This window comes from Stegodyphus dumicola, chromosome 1, assembly GCF_044657685.1.
Source record: "Stegodyphus dumicola isolate Sdum_Otavi_A_Nest chromosome 1, ASM4465768v1".
Lineage (NCBI taxonomy): Eukaryota > Metazoa > Arthropoda > Arachnida > Araneae > Eresidae > Stegodyphus > Stegodyphus dumicola.
Genome location: NC_140768.1, coordinates 62,971,120 through 62,997,410, shown reverse-complemented (window position 1 = coordinate 62,997,410; position 26,291 = coordinate 62,971,120). Strand labels below are relative to the sequence as shown.

General features: G+C 31.2%; 1 protein-coding gene across 2 annotated transcripts in view; it reads right to left on the bottom strand.

The window, feature by feature from the left end:
- Positions 1-14,631: 14,631 nt before the first annotated feature.
- LOC118204082 (SOSS complex subunit B1) overlaps positions 14,632-26,291 on the bottom strand; it is a 40,983-nt gene continuing 29,323 nt past the window's right edge. For both annotated transcript variants that reach the window (XM_085815562.1, XM_085815554.1), the window contains one exon: positions 14,632-23,601. In XM_085815562.1, coding sequence (XP_085671688.1) covers positions 23,474-23,601 — 128 coding nt within the window. In that variant the 3' untranslated portion in view covers positions 14,632-23,473. The remainder of the gene's footprint in view (positions 23,602-26,291) is intronic.

Below are 26,291 nucleotides of genomic sequence, written 5' to 3'. Positions count from 1 at the left end.
AAAGTTGTGTTTAAAATTCTAAATTGTGCTGCTTTTATAAAATTATAGATGAGTATTATAGCACAATTTCTATAAAGGAATTTTATTTCAATTATATTTCATAATACATCATAGTGATAAACACGTCTGACTCCTTAAAAATGCTTATACATTTAATTCTAATATTAAAATTGTATTTAATCGTAATAATTAATTTTGCCTGTATTTTATGGTGATTATTTTTTTTAATTTATTTTTAGTTCTGCATAAGCTTTTTTTTTATTTACTGTTAATTTAATTTATTAGCCCAAAGAAGGGTCGCCTAGAAAGGCTGTTAGCTTCGAAGCGGCATTTTGCGCTGTTTTACTATAAATGTCCGTGTCTCCTTGCAAATTGTTGTTACCAAATATTATCGCCCTGTATTATATTTAAAGAAATTAAATAATGAAGAATATACATGAATACATGTATGTTTCTCGCCCTGTGACAAAAACGACAGTATCTAGAGCCATCAAATTTTGAATAATGTAATCCTCCACCCGAACATGGGCATCTGGACGGCTGAATTTCGAATTTGTTTTAATCTATTTCATATTTCGTAAAACTTTAACAAATTTTTGATTAAAAACTAAACGAAAAGAAAATAACAGTTTTATCTCCAGTGCGGAATTTCTAAAGATATGCTGTTTTCAAATGTATGTGGTTTACGGGCGAAGAACGTGATATTCAATAAATATTGGTAACACACAAAACGTTAAAAAAAGGTTCCTTTTGGGAGTAATATAAAATCTGAGTGCTCCTAGATTTTATTTTACCTTTTTTTTTCTCTTCATTACACTCAGAAAATTTATGCTCCGAATTTTATAAATTACTAAAATAAATAATCCACTTTAATGTTAATATGTTAATGATGATATAATCAAATAAATGATTGTTTTGGTAATGTTATTATAGTTCTGAAAATGGTCATTAAATTAAAAAAATTATCAGATCTTGTTTAATTTTACCTTATTTATGTCAAAGCATCACGTACTATCAATCTTATTTAATTTTACTTTGTTTGTACGCAAAATTAAGTTCATAAATTTTGTGCTTAAGAGTTTTTACCGTTTTACCAAAGTAAAGATGTTTGTACAATTACGCGAGAAAAAAATGCTCGAAATGCAGTAAAAATGCTTTAATGAGATATATTAAATCCTATCTGGAAAAAACTGTTAGCTTTCATAATCTCATCACTATACAACGTATCACATTTAATAATTAAAAAGAGTTATGTGATACAAACGCCATAGGTTTCAGTGTTAAAGTAAACCAGATCGTCCCTACTCATTCTTCCGGACATGTCGGTGACGCGCGCCCCGCCCACTGGGTTAGTCTATTTCTTACATGGAGGTAGGAAAGGGAGGAGAGGCCAACCCGCGCTAAAAGTGAAGCACTGCTTTGAAGCTTGGGTCACCAGATGGGGTATTCTTTGTTTACATTCAGAAGCTCGCTTGACAAGATTCTGATAGTATTTCGACACACGACAGTTCCATAGAAATAAAAAAAGGAACACTTTCACGTGAAAGAAACATTCATAGTGTGATTGATAATAGCAATTTGTATAGTTTAGTGACATTTACGCAAAAATCACATCTTGGTTATTTTTCGATAACTAACAACAGCGATTTTGATTATGAATTTGTTTTATAAAATTATAAGCTGTTGCACTACAAAAATATAGATTCTAAGAAAAATGTTATGCTTAAAGAATGAAAAATACCTTACGGTACATTTAAAATTGTATACGTCTTTCGATACCCTTGATAGAGTATTCGCTACTTTTATTTTATTTTCCAAACGTCAAAATGTTTTAAATAAAACAAATTTTTTTCACATCCATATATTATTGTAACATGTACCTTTTAAAATTTTTTAGAGGAGAGGCTTTACTGCTGCTCATTTTAAACCCATCGTTTTAATTTTATATATCTGAAAAATAATCACTTTGGGCTTACACGTTTTATAAATATAAAATTATGTATGTTAAAATATTTGTAATTAGGCACATAGGTCAGATTAAATTTTTATTAAATAGAGTAACGCATGCAAGGGCTATCTGCCTAAAGAGAAAGATGCCATCGTGAAGGAATTTTGAAGAAAAACTGACCTTTGAGTGGGTATTAAAATTAATACTTATAATTTTCATTCAAATTATATTCATATATATATTTTATGTAAAACTTTCGGGTGTAAATTACTTTACACGAAAAATATAGTGAATGCACAGAAATTAAAGATTTGCACATGCCGGAAATGAAAAATAGGAAATATGTATGGGTATTTATGCATGTGCTTGCAGAAAGCATGTATCTGCCTTTGACAAAATACTTAAATATTCATTAAATTATTTATAAATGTATTTGAAATGAAAAATTTATTCACTTATAAACAACTGTGAAAGTACTGTGAAGAAATCTAATTATTAAATGTATCTAATTTATAATGATTATAAATGTTATCTAAATATATAATAACCTTAATATTGAATTGTAAACATAAATTGAAATCCTGTTGACAAATACGTTATAAAACTATTTAAGCAAGAATTGTTCGTATTGGAAAGCAATCTGTTAAAAGGTATTGTAAAGCAAATGCTATGAGATGCGCACTTAAGAACGTAATAAAGAGTTTTGGAATATGTATTGTTAAAATGAAGGTTAAAAAAAAATCTGATAAGTATAATTAAAAGAATTATTCCCCTTACATTTTATAATAACTCAGTTACAAGTTTTAAATAATACTTAAAAAAAAAATAAAAAAAAAAAAAAAACTTATTCTCTTTCAGAAATGTTTAGAGAAAGTCAAGTACTATTTAATACCTATTTAATTATTAGGAATTAGCGAAATACTTATTTAAAGTATTTCGCTAATTCCTAATAATTCTCTAATTTAAAATGAACCGAATAGAGCATTAATTATAAATTGACTTACATTTTTCGATTTAAAAGATGCCTCAGAAGCCAAAAAATCATGTCATATTTAAGAAAGTATTTTAGGAAGAAGCTCTATAAATAGAAAAGAAATAATGCATAATTTTAATATTAATAATACAATAAACTTTGATCTTAATTTTTGTACCTTAACCGAATAAAATGGAATTACCTTAATATTTTTTTCTAATGTAATTAACGAAAACTTGTGAAAATATTTCATTCAAATTAAACCATTCTGAGAAAACTGTCCTGTGAAAAGTATAGCATTTAATTCCGTTCAGAATGAAATGTTGTTTAAAAATATGTTGTTTCCACAAACTTAGGACTCTGAAGTGTTGTAGAAAAAGAAAATATATACATTTATATGTATATTTACGACGTAATTACAAAATATTTACACCCGAACGCGTCAAATCCCATACAACTCAATGGTAAATGACCCAATGTTTTGGTCACCACGTAGGGATCGCCGGTGCTTCAGAGCAGGGTACGGAGAAACTTGTTTAGGGCGACTCAATCTTACTTCCTACCTCCATGATTTCTTATAAGGTCCATGGACGTAGAGTGATTTGATTATACTGCAGAATTGGCAAAAGTCTTTTCTTAGTTCTCGCCATCCAGGCGTGTGGTAGATAGTAACGTCATCCCGACGTATTGCAGATTGTATATTGTAAAAAGTGTACTGCTAAAATAGCAAAAAATTGCTTTTGTTATCGCCAAACAGGTGTGGAGATAGATAGTAAAATCATCAAACTGACGTGAGTAAAATTCCATTGTATTGCCTGACTGGCAAAGGTGTATCATGGCTATATGATATCATGGCAAAGGTCATGATATCATATAGTTATAGCTAACGAGGCTTGTGAATAGTGAGTTAAAACGTCAACTCGACGTAGTATTATATTATTTTGTGACAACCTGGCAAAGTTGTTTAAATAATTCTCTCCAATTGGTTAGTGTGAATTTCGTATTTGAGAAATTAAGTCTCGCCAGAACAGTTATACATTTTTAAATACAAGTACGATCTTTTAGATTCAATTTCAAAAGGAAGCCTATTAAAGGTAACTTGTGTTAACATGTCATTCTTAGCTAGGAGTAACTAGCAGAAGAGTTACGTTTAACCGTGAAACATGAATTTAAGACTGCTCAGTTGCATAAATTGAATACCGAAAATCCGGGTTATGATGAGGAGTTTACTCGAGAACTACTGGCTGCAATTAGAAAAGAAAGAGAAAGAAAAGAAGAATGTGAAAGAGAAAAAGAACGTGAAAGAGAAGAAAGAGAAAGAAAAGAAGAACGCGAAAGAGAAGAAAGAGAAAAGGAACGCGAAAGGGAAGAAAGAGAAAAGGAACGCGAAAGAGAAAAAAGAGAACGCGAAAGAGAAGAAAGAGAAAAGGAACGCGAAAAAGAAGAAAGAAAAGAAGAGCGTGAAAGAGAAGAGCGAATTAAAGCCTTTGAGCTACATAAACTTCAGTTGGAAGCAATGGCTTCAACAGCACAGCGGTTAGAAACTACGCAGTTACCTGAGCAGCCTTTAAAAATCAGAATTCACGATGTCATGCCACGTTTCAACCCTAAAGAAGATGAAATAAGTTTATTTCTAGTGTTATTCGAGCTTCAAGCTAAAATAATGAATATACCTGCTGAAAATCAAGTGATTCAACTTATTTCATTGCTGCCTCCTGACATTGTTCAGCTTATTACTAGATAACCAGAAGAAAACGCGAAAAAGTATGAATATGTAAAAACTTTACTGTTACAACGATTTAAATTGAGTGCGGAAAAATTTCGACAACTATTTAAGAAAATTGAAGATTTTGAAGATGTGAGAAAAATAATAAAACCGAAATTTTCTGCCAATCAGACTGAGAAAATTAACAAAGGATCATTTAAACCGCGTTATGTTAATTTTGTGAAGAAAACAGAGCATCCCCTTCATTTTAAGCATTCTGATAAATGGGATGATTCAAAATACCAGAAAGATCACCGACAAAGAAGTCAATTTCAAAACAAGAACCAAGAAAATTTATATGACAAAAAATATCGACCACGTTGTTTCGAGTGTCGATCATACGAACATTTTAAGCCTCAGTGTCCTCGCTTAAAACCAAATGAAAACGTAAATTGCGTATCTTCGAATGATGATTTGTTCGAGACATATACAATTAACGGTTTAGTTAATGTGTATGAAATGCCTATTCTTCGAGACACAGGAGCCACTGTTGATGTTATTTCTCGGAAATACATAGATAACGCAAATCTTTTAAATGACCATATAGTGTGTTTACCGTTAGCGGAAGTTGAAATTTATTGCGAACTTGGCCATATAAAGACAAAGGCAGCTGTTGTTACAAATGATCCCGGCAGATATGTATTAGGTAACAAAACTGCCCAATTGTTCAAAAATAAATCATTCTTAAATTTAGAAAAAATAAATGCAGTTTTGACACGATCTCAAGTGAAAAGATCTCATGAAGAAGATCGAAGTAGAGAAACCGAAACGGAGGAACTAGAAGAACTGACGTTTATTGAGACTGACGAAGATATTTTACCCCCAGCTGATGAGGAAGACAAAAAAAAATTAAGAAAGAGATTAATGTTAATTCAAAGGAATTAATTGAATCTTAGCATCAAAGCAGAGAGCTGATCTTAGCGTCATTGCTGAACGAAGCTGAAAATGAAAATTCCAGCAAGACAAATGATTTCAAAGTAAAGGAAAACGGATTGTTGGTGAAAAGGAAAAAAGATAAAAATGGAAATGAAAGGGAATTAATTGTTATTCCTGAAAAATATAGGGATGAAAGAAAGTCATTATGTCATGATATCATAATGTCATGATAGCACATCAGGTCATTTAGGTGTCGTCAAAACTAAAGATAGATTAATAAGATACTTTTACTGGCCTAGTTGCTATAAAGAAATAGAAGAGTATTGTTGCGTGCGTACGGGTTCGTTATGAAATGAATGCACAAGTCCGATGAAAAATGAACAAAAATTTATTATTATCACAACAAAAATGCTTAAATTTTTGTCAAATTATCATGCAGTATTACAATATCTCATAGTAGTTATCTTTTAACTACTCAAATATCCAATAGAACGTAATTCAAAACAGCTAAAGAACGCTAATCCGCGAATTCGCTACAATCAACAAGAGCAGTTTTCTAAACAACAACAAACTAAGCAAGCAACTAACTACAAACTGAGATGTTTTCCTCCTTTTATAAGATTTTAAAATCACGCGCTAGAATTTTCCAGTACTTTCTCGAAATCAAAAAGAGATATTTATTTATTTAATGCACGCGCTCTTGTATTTTCAATTTTCCGGCTTAGCTTTCTTTTAATATTCGTCACGCGCTGCACTGCGCGAGAAATAAAACCATTTAATTTATAATTGAACTAACATTAGCTTTTTAAATACCAAATTCGTAACACTGCCCCCCTTCCAAGGACTGCACGTCCCGGGCAGGAAGCTAAACTTACAACTGTGGCATAAATGCATTAATAAGCATTACATTACAATAATAAACAACACGAACAATAAATGCAATAAATTAAACAAATCAAATGCTATCAAATACAAATCAAATACTAAATGCAAATCAAATACTAAATACAAATCAAATCAAATACACATTTAAAAACAAAATGGACCATGGTCTTATACTATTTACAATTATTTACATTATGTACTATGGCCATAGTACATAATGTAAATAATTGTAAATAGCCTGTCTAACCTGTCGTAATGAACGACTTTAGGTTTAGAGTTCGAAGACTTACGAATCCGAACCACGACGTCATTCAGCCTGTTTAGGACTGTGTACGTGCCATCCCAAGGTGACTGTAATTTCGGACAAAGTCCTTTCCGTCGAGTCGGATTCCACAACCACACCTTGTCTCCTTCGTGGAATTGATGCTCAGTAGCTCTTGTGTCGTATCGGGTCTTCATCTTCTCCGTCGCCAAGTTGACTCGTTCTCGTGCAAAGTTGTGCATCACTTCAAACCGGACCTGGAGATCTTGAATATATTCCTCAGACGAAGAAGGAGCATCCGGAGGGCCAAACAGTAGATCACAAGGCAGACGAAGATGACGACCGAAGAGCATCTCTGATGGAGAATAGCCGGTAGTCTCGTGGACAACACTGCGGTAAGCCAGTAAAAAGAGTGGTAATTTCTTGCCCCAGTCCTGTTGGTTTCTGGAAACCACTAATGAGAGGTTATTAAGGGTGGTTCGATTGAACCTCTCTACCATGCCGTCCGACTGGGGATGCAATGGCGTCGTTTGAGTTTTGTCAATGCCGAGTAGTTTGCATAGTTCTTTGATTACTGCTGAGGCAAAATTCCTTCCCTGATCGGAATGTAACTGAAGAGGCACTCCAAACCTGGAAATCCAGTGCTGTATCATTACCTCAGCTACTGTGACAGCCTCCTGATCAGGAATAGGATAAGCTTCAGGCCACTTGGTGAAGTAATCAATGACAACGATGTATATATGTATTTGTTGCCATCAGCAGTTCGGGGCAGAGGTTCCAGGATGTCAAAGGCGATACGTTCAAAAGGCGCCCCTACGTTGTAACGTTGCAGCTTGCCTCGGCTGCGTCTCCTCGGTCCTTTCCGACCTACACAGGCATCGCAAGATCGGCACCACTTTTGCATTATTTCAGTAAAAGCGCTCACGAACTCTCTGCAAGGTCTTCATTATTCCAAAGTGACCTCCTGTAGGGCTGCTATGTAATTCTTTAAGGACATCAGGAATGCGGGATCTTGGAAGTATAAGTTGCCATCGGAACGTCTTCCCATCATCCGATTCGAATTTATGGTATAAGACGCCGTTTCGAATGTGAAGTGAATCCCAGAGTGCCCAGTATTGTTTTGTTGTAGGACTACAGATAGAAATGTCCTGCCAAGTAGGTTTTCTGTTTAATGACTCCATTAAATCAATTATGGGTTTAATGTCGCGGTCTTTCCTGACTTCATCATCACTCCACGGTTCTCGATCAGCCGATGTTGATGTTGTAATTTGTCTTGCGACTGGAGTCAGCTGCTCGTATTTTGCTTCCACCCTGGAACAATATCGGCAGCTTTCTTGGCAAGGTCTTCTAGACAGGGCGTCAGCGTTTCCGTGTGATGATCCCTTACGATGACGGATAGTGATATCATATTCTTGGAGTCTCTGTATCCACCTGGCTATTTGACCCTCAAGAACCATGACAAGCCAAATCTATCGGGACATCATTCTGGAACAGCATGTACGTTTGTTTCGGGGCGCCATGGACGCACAATTTGTGTTTATGGATGACAACGCCCGTCCTCACCGTGCAAATATCGTAAGAGAATGCCTTCAATCGGAGGATATCACCCGTATGGACGGGCCAGCATTCTCACCGGACTTGAATCCAGTAGAGCACGTGTGGGACATGCTTGGCCGACGAGTTCCAGCCCGTCAACCTCCTTCTACATGTGTACCAGAACTTCGGAGAGCATTGCTTTTTGAGTGGTGTAATATCCCCCCCCAAGATCAGATCGATAATTTGGTACTCAGCATGCCTAGGCGTTGTACGGACTGTATTGCATCGTCTGGGAGACATACAATGTATTAACAATCATACCAACCATGTAATATTGGTTTTTTGTAAATAGGTTTTTTTTTTTTTTTTTTTTTTTTTTTTTTTTTTTTTTTTTGTAATTTGCTCCAGGGAGAAAAAATCACTATTTTTCTAATAATATCAAACATCTGTTTTTTCCCTTTACCTTTTGTTTAATAAATAAGCTTTACAAATATGTCAAATTTGTTTTGCTTCTAACTCTTCCTTTGCCTGATTTTGCATTATCCTTAATTTATGGACATGAATAGAATAACTCTGACTGAACAGATTTGTTGGCTTCACCAAAATCTTTATTAAATATCTTATTTGTATAATATACCAAATTCAACATGAACACTTCAAAATACAATGAATATACTTGTACAGTTAGTAAATACAATGGTAGTCCCGAGGAGACAAAATCATACAATTACTTGATACTTACGAAAGTTAAATATCATTTTCCTTGTCATAGATATATTTCATAAACTCAGTAATACATACGCGCTCTTCAACGAAATAAAGATAGTTTTTGAAGCTATCCAAAGATAGTTCCTTTCTCAGAAAAAAAAATTAAAAATTATCCAAGGCATCGCATTCATACATAATATGAAAGGCATTTCCGGTACGGAGACCACATTAAGCAGCGTACGCGTTTTATATTATACCTACTAAGATAAGCGGGAGAACCCCCTGACCTGTCAATACTTGGTTTAAAAAGAAGTTACTAGTTATTCTTGAGAGATTTAAATTTTGGAAGAAGTTAATGGGTGATCCGATTAATCTTTTGATTATACCATCTTCTCGGCCATTCCTGTAATGCTTCGGAATTTCAACATATATTTAACGCGACTCTTCGGGATCGTAATCTATAGATGAGTTCCCAGTTGAATTCCTTGTTTGTTCACCTTCTTTCTGATACTGCGCTATTGCGAACTCACCAGCTTTGTGGATACCTACATATCTAGGGTGTTCTTTAATCCGGTGGAAGGCTACTTTCAGTCTGGATGCCAAGTGTTTAATTTCCAAAGTCTGCTAACTTTCATTTTCAGATTTTTCTAAAGATTTTAAAGCACCTTGACTAACCGAAAACAGTTGGAGTTACAGAAACGTGTGTTTTCCTTAATTCATGAGAATGTTTCTTTTAAAGCCCTCAATTCTGCTTGAAAAACTGAACATCTGGGATCTAATTTGAAATTAAATTCACACACATAGCTTCTATGTTTGTAAACATAAAATGGGGAACCAAACTCCTTCTGGAGATTTAGAACCATCTGTGAGTATTTCTAAACCAGAATGAGATGGTAAGTCAAGTTTCCAACGGTCCATATGTATTGTACCTGAATGTTGAATCCATTTAGAGATTTGGGCTTGCCCATTTTTTCATTCTTAAACTGAATCATGTACAGTTCGTGAGTACCAAAGTCATTAATGATATTACTATACTTTGTTTTGAGATCAGATTGGATATCTAATGGCAATAAACCTGCGAGGACTTGAAAAGCAAGAATGAAAGACGTCTTTGTTTCTCGAGATCAGATTGGATATCTAATGATAATAACCTTGTGATGATTCGAACAGCCGTTTCATATCCTCTTGAGAGAGCAAGTAATAAAAGTCTCTGCATTGAGGAATCTAATTTTGCATACGTGCTGTTAGATTTGCCCACCAGGTATGGCAACTAGAAATTGCAATACGCATTAATGCTCTTTTATATAATTCTTCTAGGACTTCCTTTGAAAGATTCTTCGTGCTACTCAATCTATTGAACATTTTACCACTTTTATCTTTTAAGTACTCAATATGTGGTAACCAACATAGCTTCACATCAAGAATCTATTCAAGATATTTCATTTCAGAAACAGCTTTAATATTTTTCACCAAGTGAAATTCTTCGCAGAGTGTCTCTTCTACCCCTATAAGAGATATAAAAAAAGACCTGATTTTTCAGGAGAAAAGCTTAACTTATAAATTCTAGATCATTCAAAGAGCTTACTAAAAGCTCATTTTTTCTGAATTCCTGAAGCAAAGGTGACTGAAATTATAAGTAGAATGTCGTCCGCATATGCTTGAGGAAAGACATTATCTTCCAACTGAAGCTTTAATGCCGAGTTCATTATGATGTTTGAGAAAAAAAGCCCAGAACGCAACCCTTTTTGTCTCGATTTTTGGGGATCTTGATTAATTCAGATCATAAATAATTTTAAAGTTTTTAACATGTAGTCAATCATTTGATAAAGATAATAAAGGCATTTTAAATTGTGCAGTTCGCCAAAACAAGACAGACCAGCAATTATTAAAAGCACTTTTAATATCAAGAGATATCATGCAACTATGTTCTTCCTATCTTTTATTAAAATCGAATATAGAAATAATGTTTTTAATTGTGTGTACAGTACTTTTTCTTGGCGTAAAGCCATATTGAGAAAAGACTAATTTATTATTCGAGTAAAGATAGAAACTTGGATGAGAAGTGATTAGTCGATCAAAAACCTTGCTCTGTTCCGTCAATAAATAGATGTGACGATAAGCATCTGCAGCATGTGAATCCTTGCCCTGTTTGCAGAAAAGTACTAATTTTGCAGGCTTTTCAGTAATCCCGGGATTGCTCTCGTCTTAATAGCTTGTTAAAGAGTTCCGTCATTAGATATGCATTTGATATAAACACACCCTGGATCATTTCTTTTGGTAAGTTATAAATGAAAGAGCTTTACCTGGGTTTAACACTCGAATTGCATAAGCAACTCAAGTCTTATTATATGATGCATTTCTAAATCTTGATTTAAATCGTCCTTTGGAAAAAAAAGTCAACAGGAGAAAATTAATTGTGTCTTCTACAACTCCTAGTTGTACCATCCTCTTCTTTATACCATAGGCTTGTAGCGAAGATTTTTAAAGAATTCTTTACAATTTCGTAGTGTATTCCAAAAGGGAAATGAGGGGTGATAGGAATTAAATGACGTCTCTCAAGAAGTTAGTTTTGTTTTCAAAAGTTGCCTTTTATAGAATGCTAGGTTTCGTTTGTGAAAGAGTTTATGTTGCACACGTAGATCTTTCATCTATAGTGCATCTTTGAAATCTTTCACATGCTGCGTTAACTTTCTTCCTGATATTTTATAACTCTGTTGTTGACCAGAGAACTCCTGTATGGGTTAAAATACCCCATCGCTGTGGAGAGACTTTTTCATATATTGTTATCACCCTCTCAGTCCAGTCCTGAATTATAATGTTCAGATCATTTCCTTTATGATTAGTTGAAACTAGTCCACCTTTAAAAGATTAAATTTCCATCTTTGAACGGACCGTGGATATTGCACTGGTATTCAAAAGAAATGTAGTTGTGATCACAGTCTGCCATCTCATCTCGGATGTACCAATCCATTACAATAAAACCAGAGACACTTTTAGTAAGAGGTCAATCTAGCTTCATTCCCTACCACAAGAGTACGTTGGGAGCCCGTATGGATCATTCTCTATATCAAGAGATACACTGTGATAAATCCAAGCATATCAACTCCTCATACCCCATGCCATGCACTTCGCATTAAAATCACCAGTGATGAAAATATCACAATCATATTGGTTAATGAGTCTTTCTAAAACTGGAAAAAAAGATTGGTCAGATCCAAAATTTATAAGATGAACTTTACTATTTAAAATTTCTATTAAAATTGGCACTATGTCTTGAGAGTTAAATTTGGACAAAGGAAAGACTATGGTTCTGTACTACTATCAGACTTTTGGGAATCAGTAAGTGGTCCCAAACCAGCTTGCTTAAATTCAAGACTAGTGGGAAAGCTATGAAATTATAACTCATCAAAATGATCTAATTTTAGAAGCCAGAGAACTCTTTTGGCTTGTAAAATTAGATCATTTTGTTGAGTTATAATTTCATAGCTTTCTCACTAGTCTTCAGTCTAAGAGCAAGCTGGTCTGAGACCACTCACTGATTCCCAAGTCTGATAGTAGTACTTTTTTGGAAACTGTCAGTTGATAAAAATATCACAATACGATCAAACGTAGGGAATATATTTAGTCTTTGTTTTAGATGTTCTCTACTGTTTTCCATAGTGAAGATTTTTTTCCACTACCTATCTGGGTACATACCAAATTATGAACTTTCGATTGGAAATTTGCACATACAGACTTCTGACTAAATCATAAAATAAAATTCCACCTGCAATTTTTCTGTGGTTACTTTCCAATTAATAATATAATTAATAAAATATCTTGTTAATTCCCCCTCTTCCTTTATTTAATATACAAGATGCCAGTTTCAAAGCGTTAAATGCAAAGATTTTAGTAGGTAGATCGCAACACACTTCTAAGAAAAAAACTTGACTATATATATATGCATAAGTTGACCATCCCTGCACTAGAGCACCATTCTTGTTTAATTTTTGTGTAACTGAAGTTTTTGGTTCTGCATTTTATATACAAGCGCTTATTTATTGTACAGTACTGCAAAGCACCAGCAAAACAATGATCTGTACTGACACTATATCAACATCGCTCGCATCTGAACCATAATCACAGAAATACAGCAACTCCTATTTAACAACATTCGTGCATGCATACTGCTTACTTGGGTAAAAGCACACGGCTAGAGGTACATATGCTCGCCAAGGAAGCAGCCAGCAATATAAATGCAGCAGAACTTCACATTCCAGCTCCATCATCACATCTAAAGCATGCACCGATGAGCAAGGTGAAGCAAATGTGGCAATTGGAAATGGGACCAAAGTGACAGTTTCATACTGAAAGTTTCACAAACATGTCAAATTACCATCTCACAGCTAAACAATTATATTACTGGCCATGGTCCATTTACAATGTACTTCTATTGCTTTAATATCTCAGACACACATTTCTGTGGAAACGATAGCTGCCCTGATCACTTTACTTTCCACTGCCCGCTAATCATGGCAAATAATTAAGTCTTCCTACTAACAACGTTGATGCATACAAGAGGTTTATTATCCCCAAAAGGACAGCAATTAAAGCGGTAATGGGACAAGATATCCATTAACAGCACTAGTCAAATTAGGGACACTCACCAAGCTACATTTCTTTTCAGCAAGTGCACAGTTAATATAACAAAAGTTATCTGCATAGTCTTAGTTTAATTACTGTTATTTTAACATTATGCTTTAAAATTGTGTGTTTAGTTAGAAAATATGCTCAACATCTGTAATACCAAAGTGTTCATTATGTACTAGGGGAAAAAAATCATCTCTAATGTATCATTTATGTGCTCCTGCCCTTGTCTGACCATGTCAAAATTATTTTTGCGGCAATAAACTCCTGAGAGGAAGGGCTCCAATTCCTGCTAACTTTTGGTAGCCTCCATCACCTGTATAGTACTGAAGATTTTACGATTCTGAATACAACTTGTCTTGAATTGAAACAACAGCTCAGCTAGAATCATGGATATAGGGAAAAGGGCTTTTGTGATTTTCTGAAAGTCTCGTAAAACGTACTTTTAAAGTTCTAGAAGCAATTTCCTCCAAAGCTCCCAGAAGACCTGGCAACACGAGATAAATATGGTTATAACAATTAGTGGTCAGTCAGTGGTTCGTTAATTCTGATTAATTTAAGAAAGACTGCGATTCAAGGAGAGTTAGCTGACCTGCATTTAAGAATTTACAATAGGACTGCTTTTGGAATTAACGATATTTCTTGTGCATTAAGAAGGATTTGCCTTCTATCTACATTCTCTCATTGAGTTATTTACAGCTATTTATTTACACTGTGTATTTTTATTTATAATCAGTATTGTTCTGCTCATCTGGAGTGATAATTTAATGAACTGCAGCTTGAAACAATAAACTTAAGTAGATACCAAATTGTTAAGATATTTTCAAAATTATCTCAAATAGATTTATGTAGGAAAATTTCTGATGTGATAAAAATTAAAACAGAGTATAGTACAGATAACTTATTACTGCTTGTTTTTAATTTCTTAAAATTATTTTAGTGTTCCAACATCTGAAAGTAAAATATATTTTATTTAATTAATTATGAATTAATAATAAGTAACATTAAGATTACTTTCACATGTATTTTATTACATGAGTAATACAAAATAAGTATTAAGCAGATGATCAACACTTTTTAAAATATTTTGTAATATTCTTTATTGTCCAGTATAAAAACAAACTTAGCATAATTCATTTCAACAATATGAAGAACAATTTTTAAAAGTAACTGATTTATCAGAAGCATATTTCAATTAACAAATAAAACTTTTTTTTTTTTTTTTTTTTTTTTCTGGGTAGATGGAAGAATTTAAATATATATTTATAAAAGACATTAAATGCTGACTACAGTTCATATTAAGAAATTAAAAGTGCACATGTATTCAGTCAAATCAAATTTTTAAAGACTAGAATTTGGAGAAATAGTAATTAAATTACATCATTACATTTGCTACTTATTGATTTTAAAAACAATATAAGTAATAATTAAGATAATGAAATACACACACATACACACAGACTCAACAAAACTGTTTAAGAATTATACATTAAGTGCACAACTAACAAAGATTAAAACACACAAGTTAAACATATTTTGTCTTTACAAACACAACATTAATTAAAGAAAAATGTCAAACTTCTAAAAATAATTTTTTTGGCATATTTCAACATAATACTTCAATAAATTTTTATGTAAAAATAAAAAAATGATTTATCAACAAATACTTAATTTTTGCTTTACTGACAAATATATCTCTTAGGCTTCTCATAACAAATTCATTTTATGCTTTTTTTTTTTTTTTTTTTTTTTTCAGTATGCATTGATTTTCATAATTTTTTAAATACTTTTATTATTTCAGTGCAGCAAGAGAAATGATTGGAAGAATATAAAAATACAATGTACCTAAATATGAACATATTTCTATTCATTTTATTTTTAAACTAGGAAATTTTATCATTTTTTTTTTCCAATTGTTTAATAAATTTCCGGACAACATATTTTATTTTAAACTTAATTTCCTTCAACCAAATCTTTACCATGAACAGCAGGTCTGCATTTAAATTGTTATAGTGATAAAAAAATTAAAACAATATGATTGTTAATGACAACTTGTAAATTACATAAATCTTCTTCCATTTAAAAAGCAGCTTTCTGGACCATGTTTGGTTTTCATTAAGTCAATGTAAAACACTGAAGTTAATCTCCTACCAGTTCAATCATCAGATTTCAATAAGTAAACAGTAAAATATTTTAAGCAACTTCAAGCTAACAGTACTATAAGATAATTTCATTAAAAAAAATTTTTTTTTTTTCAGTTTCTTTAAAAAGAACTGAAGAAGAAAAGTATTTTCAGATTATTATAATACAGAAAAACTCCAATTATTTGCATTCCAGATGTGAAAAAAAATCTCATTACCCAGCTTTTGTTCTTTTACTTAAAATAAAGTTCTTTATTAATTTACTTGTTCAAGCTTTTCCTGGATTTAAATAATATACTACAAATTCACTTAAATGAATATGCACTCTATAACACACTAGGACTACAATGCTTATATATAGCTACATACAATGCTACTATATAGGAATACAATGCTTGTCAAATATGTAGTCTATAAATGTTAACAGAAAAGCAATCACATTCTGTATAGGCTTATAGCAAAGCATAATTGTTAATTAAATTTTAGTTCTATAAAAATAGGAACATTTTATTTTACTCAAACAAAAATTAGTTTTATTGCTTTACTTTAGGTGAAATGAATTGCATATTCAAGTAAATAATAAATATAACATTAATAAAAAGGAAAGAAAATCAATTACTTTTGTTGAAAAATATTTTGTATTATTTATGGAATACTTTTTATCAAAATCATTTTCATTAAATAAGATAAATAAAAAAAAAATAAAACTTCCTCACTTATAGCAAATACATATTTCGATTATTCTTTTCTTGAAAAAGACAAGCGAGTTGTCTGGATGCATTAGCCTTTGTTTATCTAAATATCTCATGTGCTATCATAAATGCTCTTTTATTGCTTACGGTTTTAAAATGACAATTTAGTTAGAAACTTTTACAATTTTAGTTTATGTTAATGAAAGGATACACACACGCATATATAATATATATAAGATAAAAAATTTGTAAGTCAGAATTCTAACTTTAATTTGCAAGAGTACCTTTCATTTCATTTTCTTTTATTCCTTTTTTCATTCTAAATATAGTAAGTGCTTATAATAAATCTTTCTAAATTAACACATTTCAAAACTGACCCATGTTTCTTGTATACAGTTTTTGTTTCAAAGAAAACCTACTGCAGATAGAGAATAAATTATTAATTCTGTACACAAATGTTTTGTTGAAGCAGGTTTCGGGAGACAAATGAGTTTCTTCGCCAGCTGAAATTATTGTAATAATTTAGAACATGTTAAAACAGTGAAGTAGCTTGCAGCACAAAAGATGTTAGTCGGACACACTGCTAGAGAAGCATACTTATTTCTTGAATTACACAATCTAAAGAGCACATTCAGTGCATCCATTATTGTTCACATTCATGTTTTCTTACATTATTATTACACGGTTCGTACACATTTATGCACAGGGAAATTAAGGACTTTTACGAACCATTAATGGAAAATATTAAGGACCTATAAGCAAATACGTACTGAATAAATTCAATTAAAAATATTATCTATGCCTGAACTTCACTTTTGTAATATCATTCTAAAAATAAATAGATCTGTAAGTAGGATGCATTATTATTAAACATAACTTAATTAAAATATTTATTAATGAGTTTGAACATAAAATAAACTTTATGAAATTTATCATTTATTTAGCATTAAATCTTTTACACTTATAATAGATGGACATATTTGAAAGAAGATAAGCGACATTTTATTCACAGTTAGCTTTATGTTGATGTTTTCTTATGTCTCATTTTGTCATATACTTGCTCAGGCTAGAGGTTTAGTAAATACTAGGTAGATTTTATGTCAAGTGACATACGTTAAAATGAGAAGTAAAATCATAATCAGCATGATTCATAACAAAAGACTGGCTGTTGTCTCCGCTGCTGCTTGCCTAGAAAGAGACCTGCTGAGGTACGGTTGGGCAAGTTTTCAAAGTTAGTTAGGTTTTGTCTGATGCAGTGTAGCTCTGCATAGAGTTCCAGGGGTTTTAACCCAGTTAATATAGTGTAAGGTTCCAATTAGCCACTAAAGCACCAGAGGTGATTAATTGTTTTGTATTATTTTAAGTCTCACTAGATGCAAAGAATGAGTTTTACAAGAATTTTTATATTTTTGTGTTTTATCTTGTGACCACGGTACGGATTAATGAAAGGCAATAACTCGCTTTAATATGCAGAGATAACTTTTAAGGGTAAGCAGTTAGTTATAAATTATTAAATTAAGCAGTTAGATAATCTTACTTATTATAGATTTACGTGGTCACTATTACATTTTATTTATTTTTTAACAATATTTGTTAAAAAGTCCTATTAAAATCACAATCTAATAAAATTTCACAGTTTAAAATATATTCAATTTATGACATTGATTCTTAAATGGTATTAGAATAATTACACAACAAAATATTTATGCAGTTTTTTAATTTGAAGCCTTCGTAGACATTTTGGCTAATTTATATCGATTTCCTTCTCTTTAGGCATCTTTTCTAACAATCAGAAGATTGTCTCAATATGCAAACCAATGTTTTCACTAGTTTCTGCATATATTTCATTATTATGTTTTCATTGTTCTTCCAGACGTTCTCCAAAAAGTGCACACTTTCTGCAAAATACATCCACTATGTGTTAATACTAGGAAGACTTTTTTCGTTTTGTCACATTTTCTAGAATCACGGGTGTATAAATCTTGCCTTCAAATCCTTCTAAACTTTCCAAGCTGCATATCTAAAATCCTCAAGATAAATTAACCCTACCAATTCTGCAACAGCAAAAAGACAGAAATATTTTTGAGGGGGGGGGAAACCAGAGGGGAAAAAACAGAACTGATGCATATTCTGAGAATCCCGAATATCCCGAGACAATTGCATGAAAAAAACTAAACTCTTGCCGTGAAAAAATTTAAAAAGGCATTAATTTTATTTTGCTAAGAACTGTTTCATAAATTGTGCTTTATAACATTATACCTTATTTATTTTTCAGATTCAAAATATTGTATACAGTCAAAAATCATTAATTCGGACACCCATAATCCGGACCTCAAAGCTACAAACTTTATGCGCATGCGTAAAACCTTTACGGCTGCACATATGTGTGTGCGCATGCGCATAATATGTTTACACATGCACGTTTAATGTATAACAGATGGTATAAGTTAAAATTATCTAATTTCAGTTAATGTTGCAGATTGCGTTGTTCCTTAATCTTCGAATTGGATCCGGCTCATTATTTTTTGCAGACTGTTAGAGCAATTTTATAAAAGTAGGTTTGAATTTTCGATTATGTCAAATAGAATTTCCAATGCTGGAGCTCCCAAAGGATATACAAAGCGAAAGTATATTTCGATGTCCGTCAAACAAAAAGTGGAATTGCTGCAAAAAATGGATAAAAGCATATCCTTTGTTTCTCTAACCATTCCGAAATCTGTTTATCAATTTCACGCTGCTCTGCGGCGGGGACGCAGCGGCGCGCAATGAATTGGAAGTTGATTTGTCAGCACTATCCTTACTTCAGGGCAGATGTTTTTATTTTATTTGGCTTATAATTCCTTACTAAATGTAGTATTTCATCTCGATGTACTCCGTCTTTGATAAAATCAAATTCCTCGTCATTATAATTCGCTTCCGATAGTGAAGAAAGTGACACAGAGGTTATTGCAAACGAAAAAATTTCGATTGACAAATTAGTCGGTATTCTCGGCACAGCAATTATAGGACTTGAACAGCGAAACTTTATAACTGAACAAGAAATTACGTCTGTTTATAGAATTAAAGAGAAAGTATTATCATATAAAACGAAGCAACTTAAACAACTTACATTGAAAGAAATGTTTAATAAAGTAAACAAATAAGTATTAAGCTCTTTTTTTTTTTTTTTTGGTAAATTTTGATACCCTTTAGATCATACTTGTTCTTTATTTCATAAATTACGGTTTCATATTTTTAATTTTATAATTTCTGCATGCCATCTTACCAGATTTAAACTGATGATCTATAATCCGGAATCGCCGAAGTCCCGACAAGTCCAGATTAATGACTTTTGACTGTATATAATAAGTGGACAAAATGGAACTTTATAGTAATATGAGAGCAAAAATTAAAAATATTTTACTTTAATGTTATTTTTTAAATATAATTTCAGTATTATAATTAAATACATTATTATAATGAAATTAATCATAATGTTACGTTTTAAAAAATTGTTGAAAAATTCCCAGATCTAGGAATTAAAATTTTTCTATAGAAACTAGTCTTAAAATCGCCAAATTTAGAACCATTTAATGAAAGAATTCACATCACCAAAAGCAAAAAGTTATTTAAGAGTTCTTCAATAGAAAAAAATGAAATAATTTCGAAATGCTTAAGTTGAATTTCTTTCCTATGAAACTCGAGTATCTCACTATTTATATTAGAAATAGGAACAAATTATAACCTATGAACCCATTCAGAAGATAATTATATTTGTCAGTGAATCACCAAAAATATTCCTTCAAAATGCTAATTCACACTCAAAATAGCAGTCGTAAAAACAGAAAGAAATTTCAGATGATTAAAGTTAAGGACTTTCTGCTGTTAGCCGAAATTAAAGACTAAAAATTGATTTAAAAAAACCTAAGGACTATATGAACCCTGCATTAGGAATAGAATTCATGAAAAATTGAGATTGAAATATGTTGACATCAGAGAATATATAACCTGAAATTCATATATAACCTGAAAGAGAATATGTGCCTAAGATGAAAATTTGATTCAGTTAAGCTTTATCCCTAATAGTTAATTTTTAAGTTTTGGTTTCCTAACTGACATCATTATTGACTGAAGCATTATGCAAGAATCATATGACATGGATTAACTTTGAAATGACACAACTTATAGAAATTTAGAAGCACCTAATAGGATGGAAAGGAGAAATAATCAAATTAAAATGGACAGTCAAAGAATTCATGATCATTAAAGTTAGAATTTTTATTTACATATTTCTTTTCTTACAAAATATACAGAAACTTAAATTGGAGAAAATATAGGTAATAGGACTTATAAAACATTTCCTGTGCATAATGCTGTTAAAATATAAAGTAAACAACGATGAAGTTAAAAATTAAGATGCTAATGCAGCTTTTCCACTTTTTAGACCTTTCTACTGCTGTTTATTAATTTATACAATCTTACAAATATTATTATATTCCATTTTTAGCTCCATTTATAATTTGTGATACCTTTAATTTGGTCAATTAATAATGTATTGTTTATTTTTCTAACATTTTTTTTTCTGCCTGTTAGTTTTAATTTTAATTTAAAATTATATAAGTGTTATATATAAAAATAAATATTGAAAAATTTTAGAATCAAAAAAGTAATTGATCTAGCTTTTAAATAGTGAAGTTGTTAAAATTTATTCCTTGTTTATGTATAATTCATATATAACTCCGGAATGTTTATAAAGTTCACCAAGATGACATTCATTTACAGTTCTTCATGCCAAATTACAGACAGTTATGCAAATAACAGGATAATTGCTTAAGGAAGAAGTAAATAAAAACTTTCCCTTTAATCCTCTAATGACCATGGTAGCATATTTGCTACCATATATTAAATGCCATTTTTTCTATACCAGGAACACCATGAAATGTAATTTTTATGTCATAAATTTATAGATTGAACCTTTCTCATGCATTACTAGCAATCATCAAATTATTATAATCTGTAGTATATTTATATACAGTCAGTGATTCTTTTCCGTATAATTAATTTTGCTTGTGTATTTTCACATCATAATTGTATAAATAAGTGTTTTTTTAGAATTAAATAGAAGTTTCATTTGATCAAATCTGACAATTTAATTCACAAATGTGATATAAAAACTACATCAACCATCAGTCACTGAGAATACAATGGATCAGGTATTTTCATTTCATTATTTATTCCATGTTCATGACTTCATAAGATTTATTTGAAATGAATATCTAGCTGGAATGTTATGCATTATAGTCAAAAATATTTGAAAGTTCTTATGAATAGAATCCCTAGTACGAAAAAGAAGAAATTGATCATGTTGATAATTTTTTTTTAAAATATGTGTCTTATTACTTAGGTTCGTGAGGTGTGCCATGACATGAAAAAGGTTGCTGATCTAAAGGGAGCTAAACAAGTGCAATAAGCTTGAAAATATCCATGAAAGGCATCAATACAAAGTTAATTAACAATAGTATGGATGGGCATCATTTTAAATGGTAATATTGATATACACATATTAAACAGTGCAACTATGAGTGCTCAGATATACAGAGGTAAGGTTCTTGATCTTTATGCCAAATAATTCAGGGGTGAAATCAGTAGTAACTTCCTTCTAATGGACAATAATGCTCATCCTCATTGCACTGCGCTAATGACCAATTATCCTGAGGATGAAAAAAACCCAGCATACAAAGTGGCCCATATATTCTCTGAATTTAAATATAGTAGAATGTAAGAGGAACATACTAGGACGCTGACTTGCATCTCTGCAGCTTCCACCTAGCATTCTCAGGAGCTTCAAGGCACTATTCCATGAGAATACAATTTGTTACTGCAGGAATTCCAGAATAATCTAAAATATACACGTAAAAACCTCTTTAAAGCTTGCATACCCATTTGGGGTGACTACATATCTTATAAATATTTGCTATGTATCACAACAAAACTACACCACCAACTTTAGCCTATTCCATTTTTTATCATATTCTTATTTATTTATTTAACTTTATTTTGGCAGAAATAGGTGATTCTGTGCTTTAAAGATATGTCAGACATGACAAAATAAAGATCCTGTGCAAGTACCAGGTGCTCAGCTGCAAAATCATTAAAGTAACATGAATTTTTATAATGCTTCCTTTAATTTTTCTTGCTTATGTATTACAAATATATTGTGCATATCAAAGCCCATGTTCATCTACTACACTAAAATCAAAATCTATCAAGAAAATCATGCACTAAAGGAGGATTCTCAAAACAGTATCTCTCTTGTTTGCACTTGCTTGCTAAGAAATTAATGGAATTATAATCAAAACTGATTAAACTTTTAGAAGATATGAAAGTTTTCTTACTACATAACTGCTTGCTTAAGAATAACATCATACTTTAGAGCTAATCAAATTTACAATCTTTGATATGAAACTTCTTTCAGTATAAAATAGTCCTATACTCTTAATAACTGCAGTTTCATTTTTACCCTAAAAATAAAACAGAAAAACATCACAGTGACAACTATCATGCAATGATACACATAATTTACTGCAGTCATTGTTTACGTTTACACATTTGGAATAAAATTATTATATAGAAACATCTTAAAAAGAAAGCTCATTCATTGAAGGTAAATTCTATTCATCTTTATTTGTCATGTTCTCAATTATGAAGGTGGCTTTTTAATACAATACCCTAAGTACTTTAATAAAACACTTAAAATTTCACTATCTAAAAGACAAAGGAAATTCTCTTTATAATGACGTATAATTTCCTTTTACATATGACATAAAATGACAATGAAACACTACAACAAATGAAACTTTTACTTCTGATGACTATCAGATGAGAAATGCATTTCAATTTTTTCCTTCTTTCCTAGATGGGACCTTGAATTTTAAGAGACTAAGTAAGTGGCTCACTGTACAAACATGCCCGTTACAAAGAAAAAAAAAAGGTCTCTGGAATGCACAAATTTCTTCAGAAACTTCATTCCAATTTATAAAATACATTTTATATATAATATAATGAATAGAAAAAACTATTTCTTATCGTCTGCCAGGACGTGGTTTGCTATTAACTCCATTATTAATTACAGGCAACTGTGGTCTTGTTTGTCCAGAATTTCTATTTGCATTTCTAGGAGCAAAGGCAGATGTAGTATGGTTGCCATTTCCTGGAGTAAAATATATAGACATATAAATATTATTCACACTCATATACACATATTACATTACAAAGTACATTTTAAACATAGGAAATGGAAGCAATTTATATGCACAGACTATTGCCCATTATAGTAAGTATTTTGTAGATGATTATTTAGGACTAGAATGATTTATTCATTAGAAATAGCAAAAATGTTGACAATAGTTATCTATATAGCTCCTCTGCTCTAGTTTTGATCAAGAGTATTTTGTCACAGTTTTCTCATTCATCTTTCTTCTCTACCACCAACCTCATACAAACTGTCTTATTACCAATTACTACTTAACAAAGTTGGTCTGACAAATTTCCAACCTATATGTGAAAGGTTTGAGTTAATCTTCTGAGGCCAGTTAAAAGAGCAGAAGGATCCGCTATATTGAAATATACTAAAACATTATTAAATTTTGTATAATTTTGACAATAGTTTTTATGACATCATGCATTTGAGAAAATTCAAACTGCAGAGTTTTAAGTCAGTGATTTCTTTAATTTTGTAATAGTGATTACAAATAATCTTAATTTATCTACTTTTCATTTGGTTACAACAAAATTTAAGTTTTATTAAAGCGAAAATCTAATTTAAGTTACTATATTTACGTGCTTATTTATCCCCCTAGCCTATTCAGAATATGATTTAGAACACTGCTTCCAAATACAAAATATAATAAGTAATTTTAATACATCTATTCATGTATGCTAAATTCTTCATCTAAATCTTTCCCAAAGAAAAGAATATTCGTGTACTCAATAAAACTTAATTGATGAATCTGGTATGGTAATACATTACCATTATTAATGAGTAACAATCAAACATAGTATTAGTTTACACATTTTATTGTTAATAGTGAAAAATTTACTCCATGTTTTAGTATGCTCTTTCTTTTGCCTGGGTGTATAAGGCACTCTAAAAGTGTAAGCTGATCCATAAAATATGAGTAAGAAATTAAGCCATGCAATTCCTGTCCTGCATAGTAAAATGAACAGTTTCAAGAGATGGCAGCAATAAAAACCCTTTTTCAATAAAGCAAACAAACAACAGGAAAAAAAAAAATTATGGCTGCAAATTTTACAATGAAAATTACATGCAAACACTTGTACCTAACATGCAATACAGTAATTACAATTCTGGAACTTATTAGAGGATTCAGCAATATATATAGTGATGTAATGGTAGCTTAATGCCTATGATGAGAAGAGGAAGTAAGATAATAGTGAAGAGACACTGTGATAACAATATGCTTGTATTAAATCGAGGAAATGAATAAGAATCATCAAACTGAAAATAAACCAAAAATTTAAGACTTTATTAGGACTTTTATTAGCATTTTATCCCACACTATATCAAGAATTTTCTCAATTTGCAGTGCAACAGCATGAATTTTTTCTTTATTCTTCAGTACTTCAAGAGTTGTACAATAAAAACTTAAAAATTTGTGCATATGTCAGATAAAATATCACCGATGGGAATACAAACACTACTAAAAGCAGATAAGAAGACTATTTAACTAAAAAAGCATTAAGTGGGAGAAGTCAGATGGTTTGACTACTAATAACCGTCAGCTTCAGATAACATTTTAATAGCCACTGTGACAGGGAAAGGAACTATAAAAAGCATGATTATGAAGAGTGATCTGTAACTTCAGTACATGTCTGAGTTCCCAAAGCTGACCAATTTCATCCTCCTCTCATTTAATTACATCCATTTGCAAAGAGTATGCATACTGTTATGATTAGCATGAGAATATAGTACTTAGCTTGTCATGATTAGCATGAGAATATAGTAGTTACTATATTTGGCCTGAACAATGGATACCAAATCAGTATATACATGATATGACTGTACACACAAAACAAAATAGGGGGAGAGAGATGAAATCACATTGTTGTTAATAACATAATGCAAACATTTTTTTTTTTTTTTTTCAATTGAAAATTTATAAAACAGAATGCTGTTGAAGATTTGATCAAATATCAGAGACATGCTGTTTAAAATCAGAAAATATTCCTGGCTAGAAAGTAGTATCAAAGTTTTATAAACATTCTGAAGACTAATCATATCTCATCATAAAATGTAAAATATAAGAAATGTTATAGCATTATAACATTCAAATGAGATGCTAATCAATGCAGATGACTTCAAATTCATAACACTAATACTGTTATAGTCATTAAAAAAAGTTAATCACATTAATCAAGTTAATCTGTTAATGAAACTATAAATCATCAAATCACAGTTTATCATTAAAAATGATCCAGTATCATTATATATACAAACAAAGACAGCTTCTGTTCAACTTTAAAGCATATATTATTCATGATAGTTGAGTTCACTATTAAAAATAACAACTAAATTAATATAATAAATGCTTAAATGAAGTTGCAAAATACATATTCTTTCTTTTAACAGAAGACAGTACTGACAATAATGTAATAGCTTTATATACTCTCATAATACAGGGCACTGTGTTATTAATTGACATTTTTCACTGCCTGTGTTAGCAACTGTGATTAGCTTCTTCATTGCCAATGGATTAAAGATTAGTAATGATGTAGCACACCACCAATAATTAATTATATTTTAATTAATTTATTATTTATGTTATCATCATAAAATGCTTCATACATTATTACCTATGATTATATGTTTATTATATCACA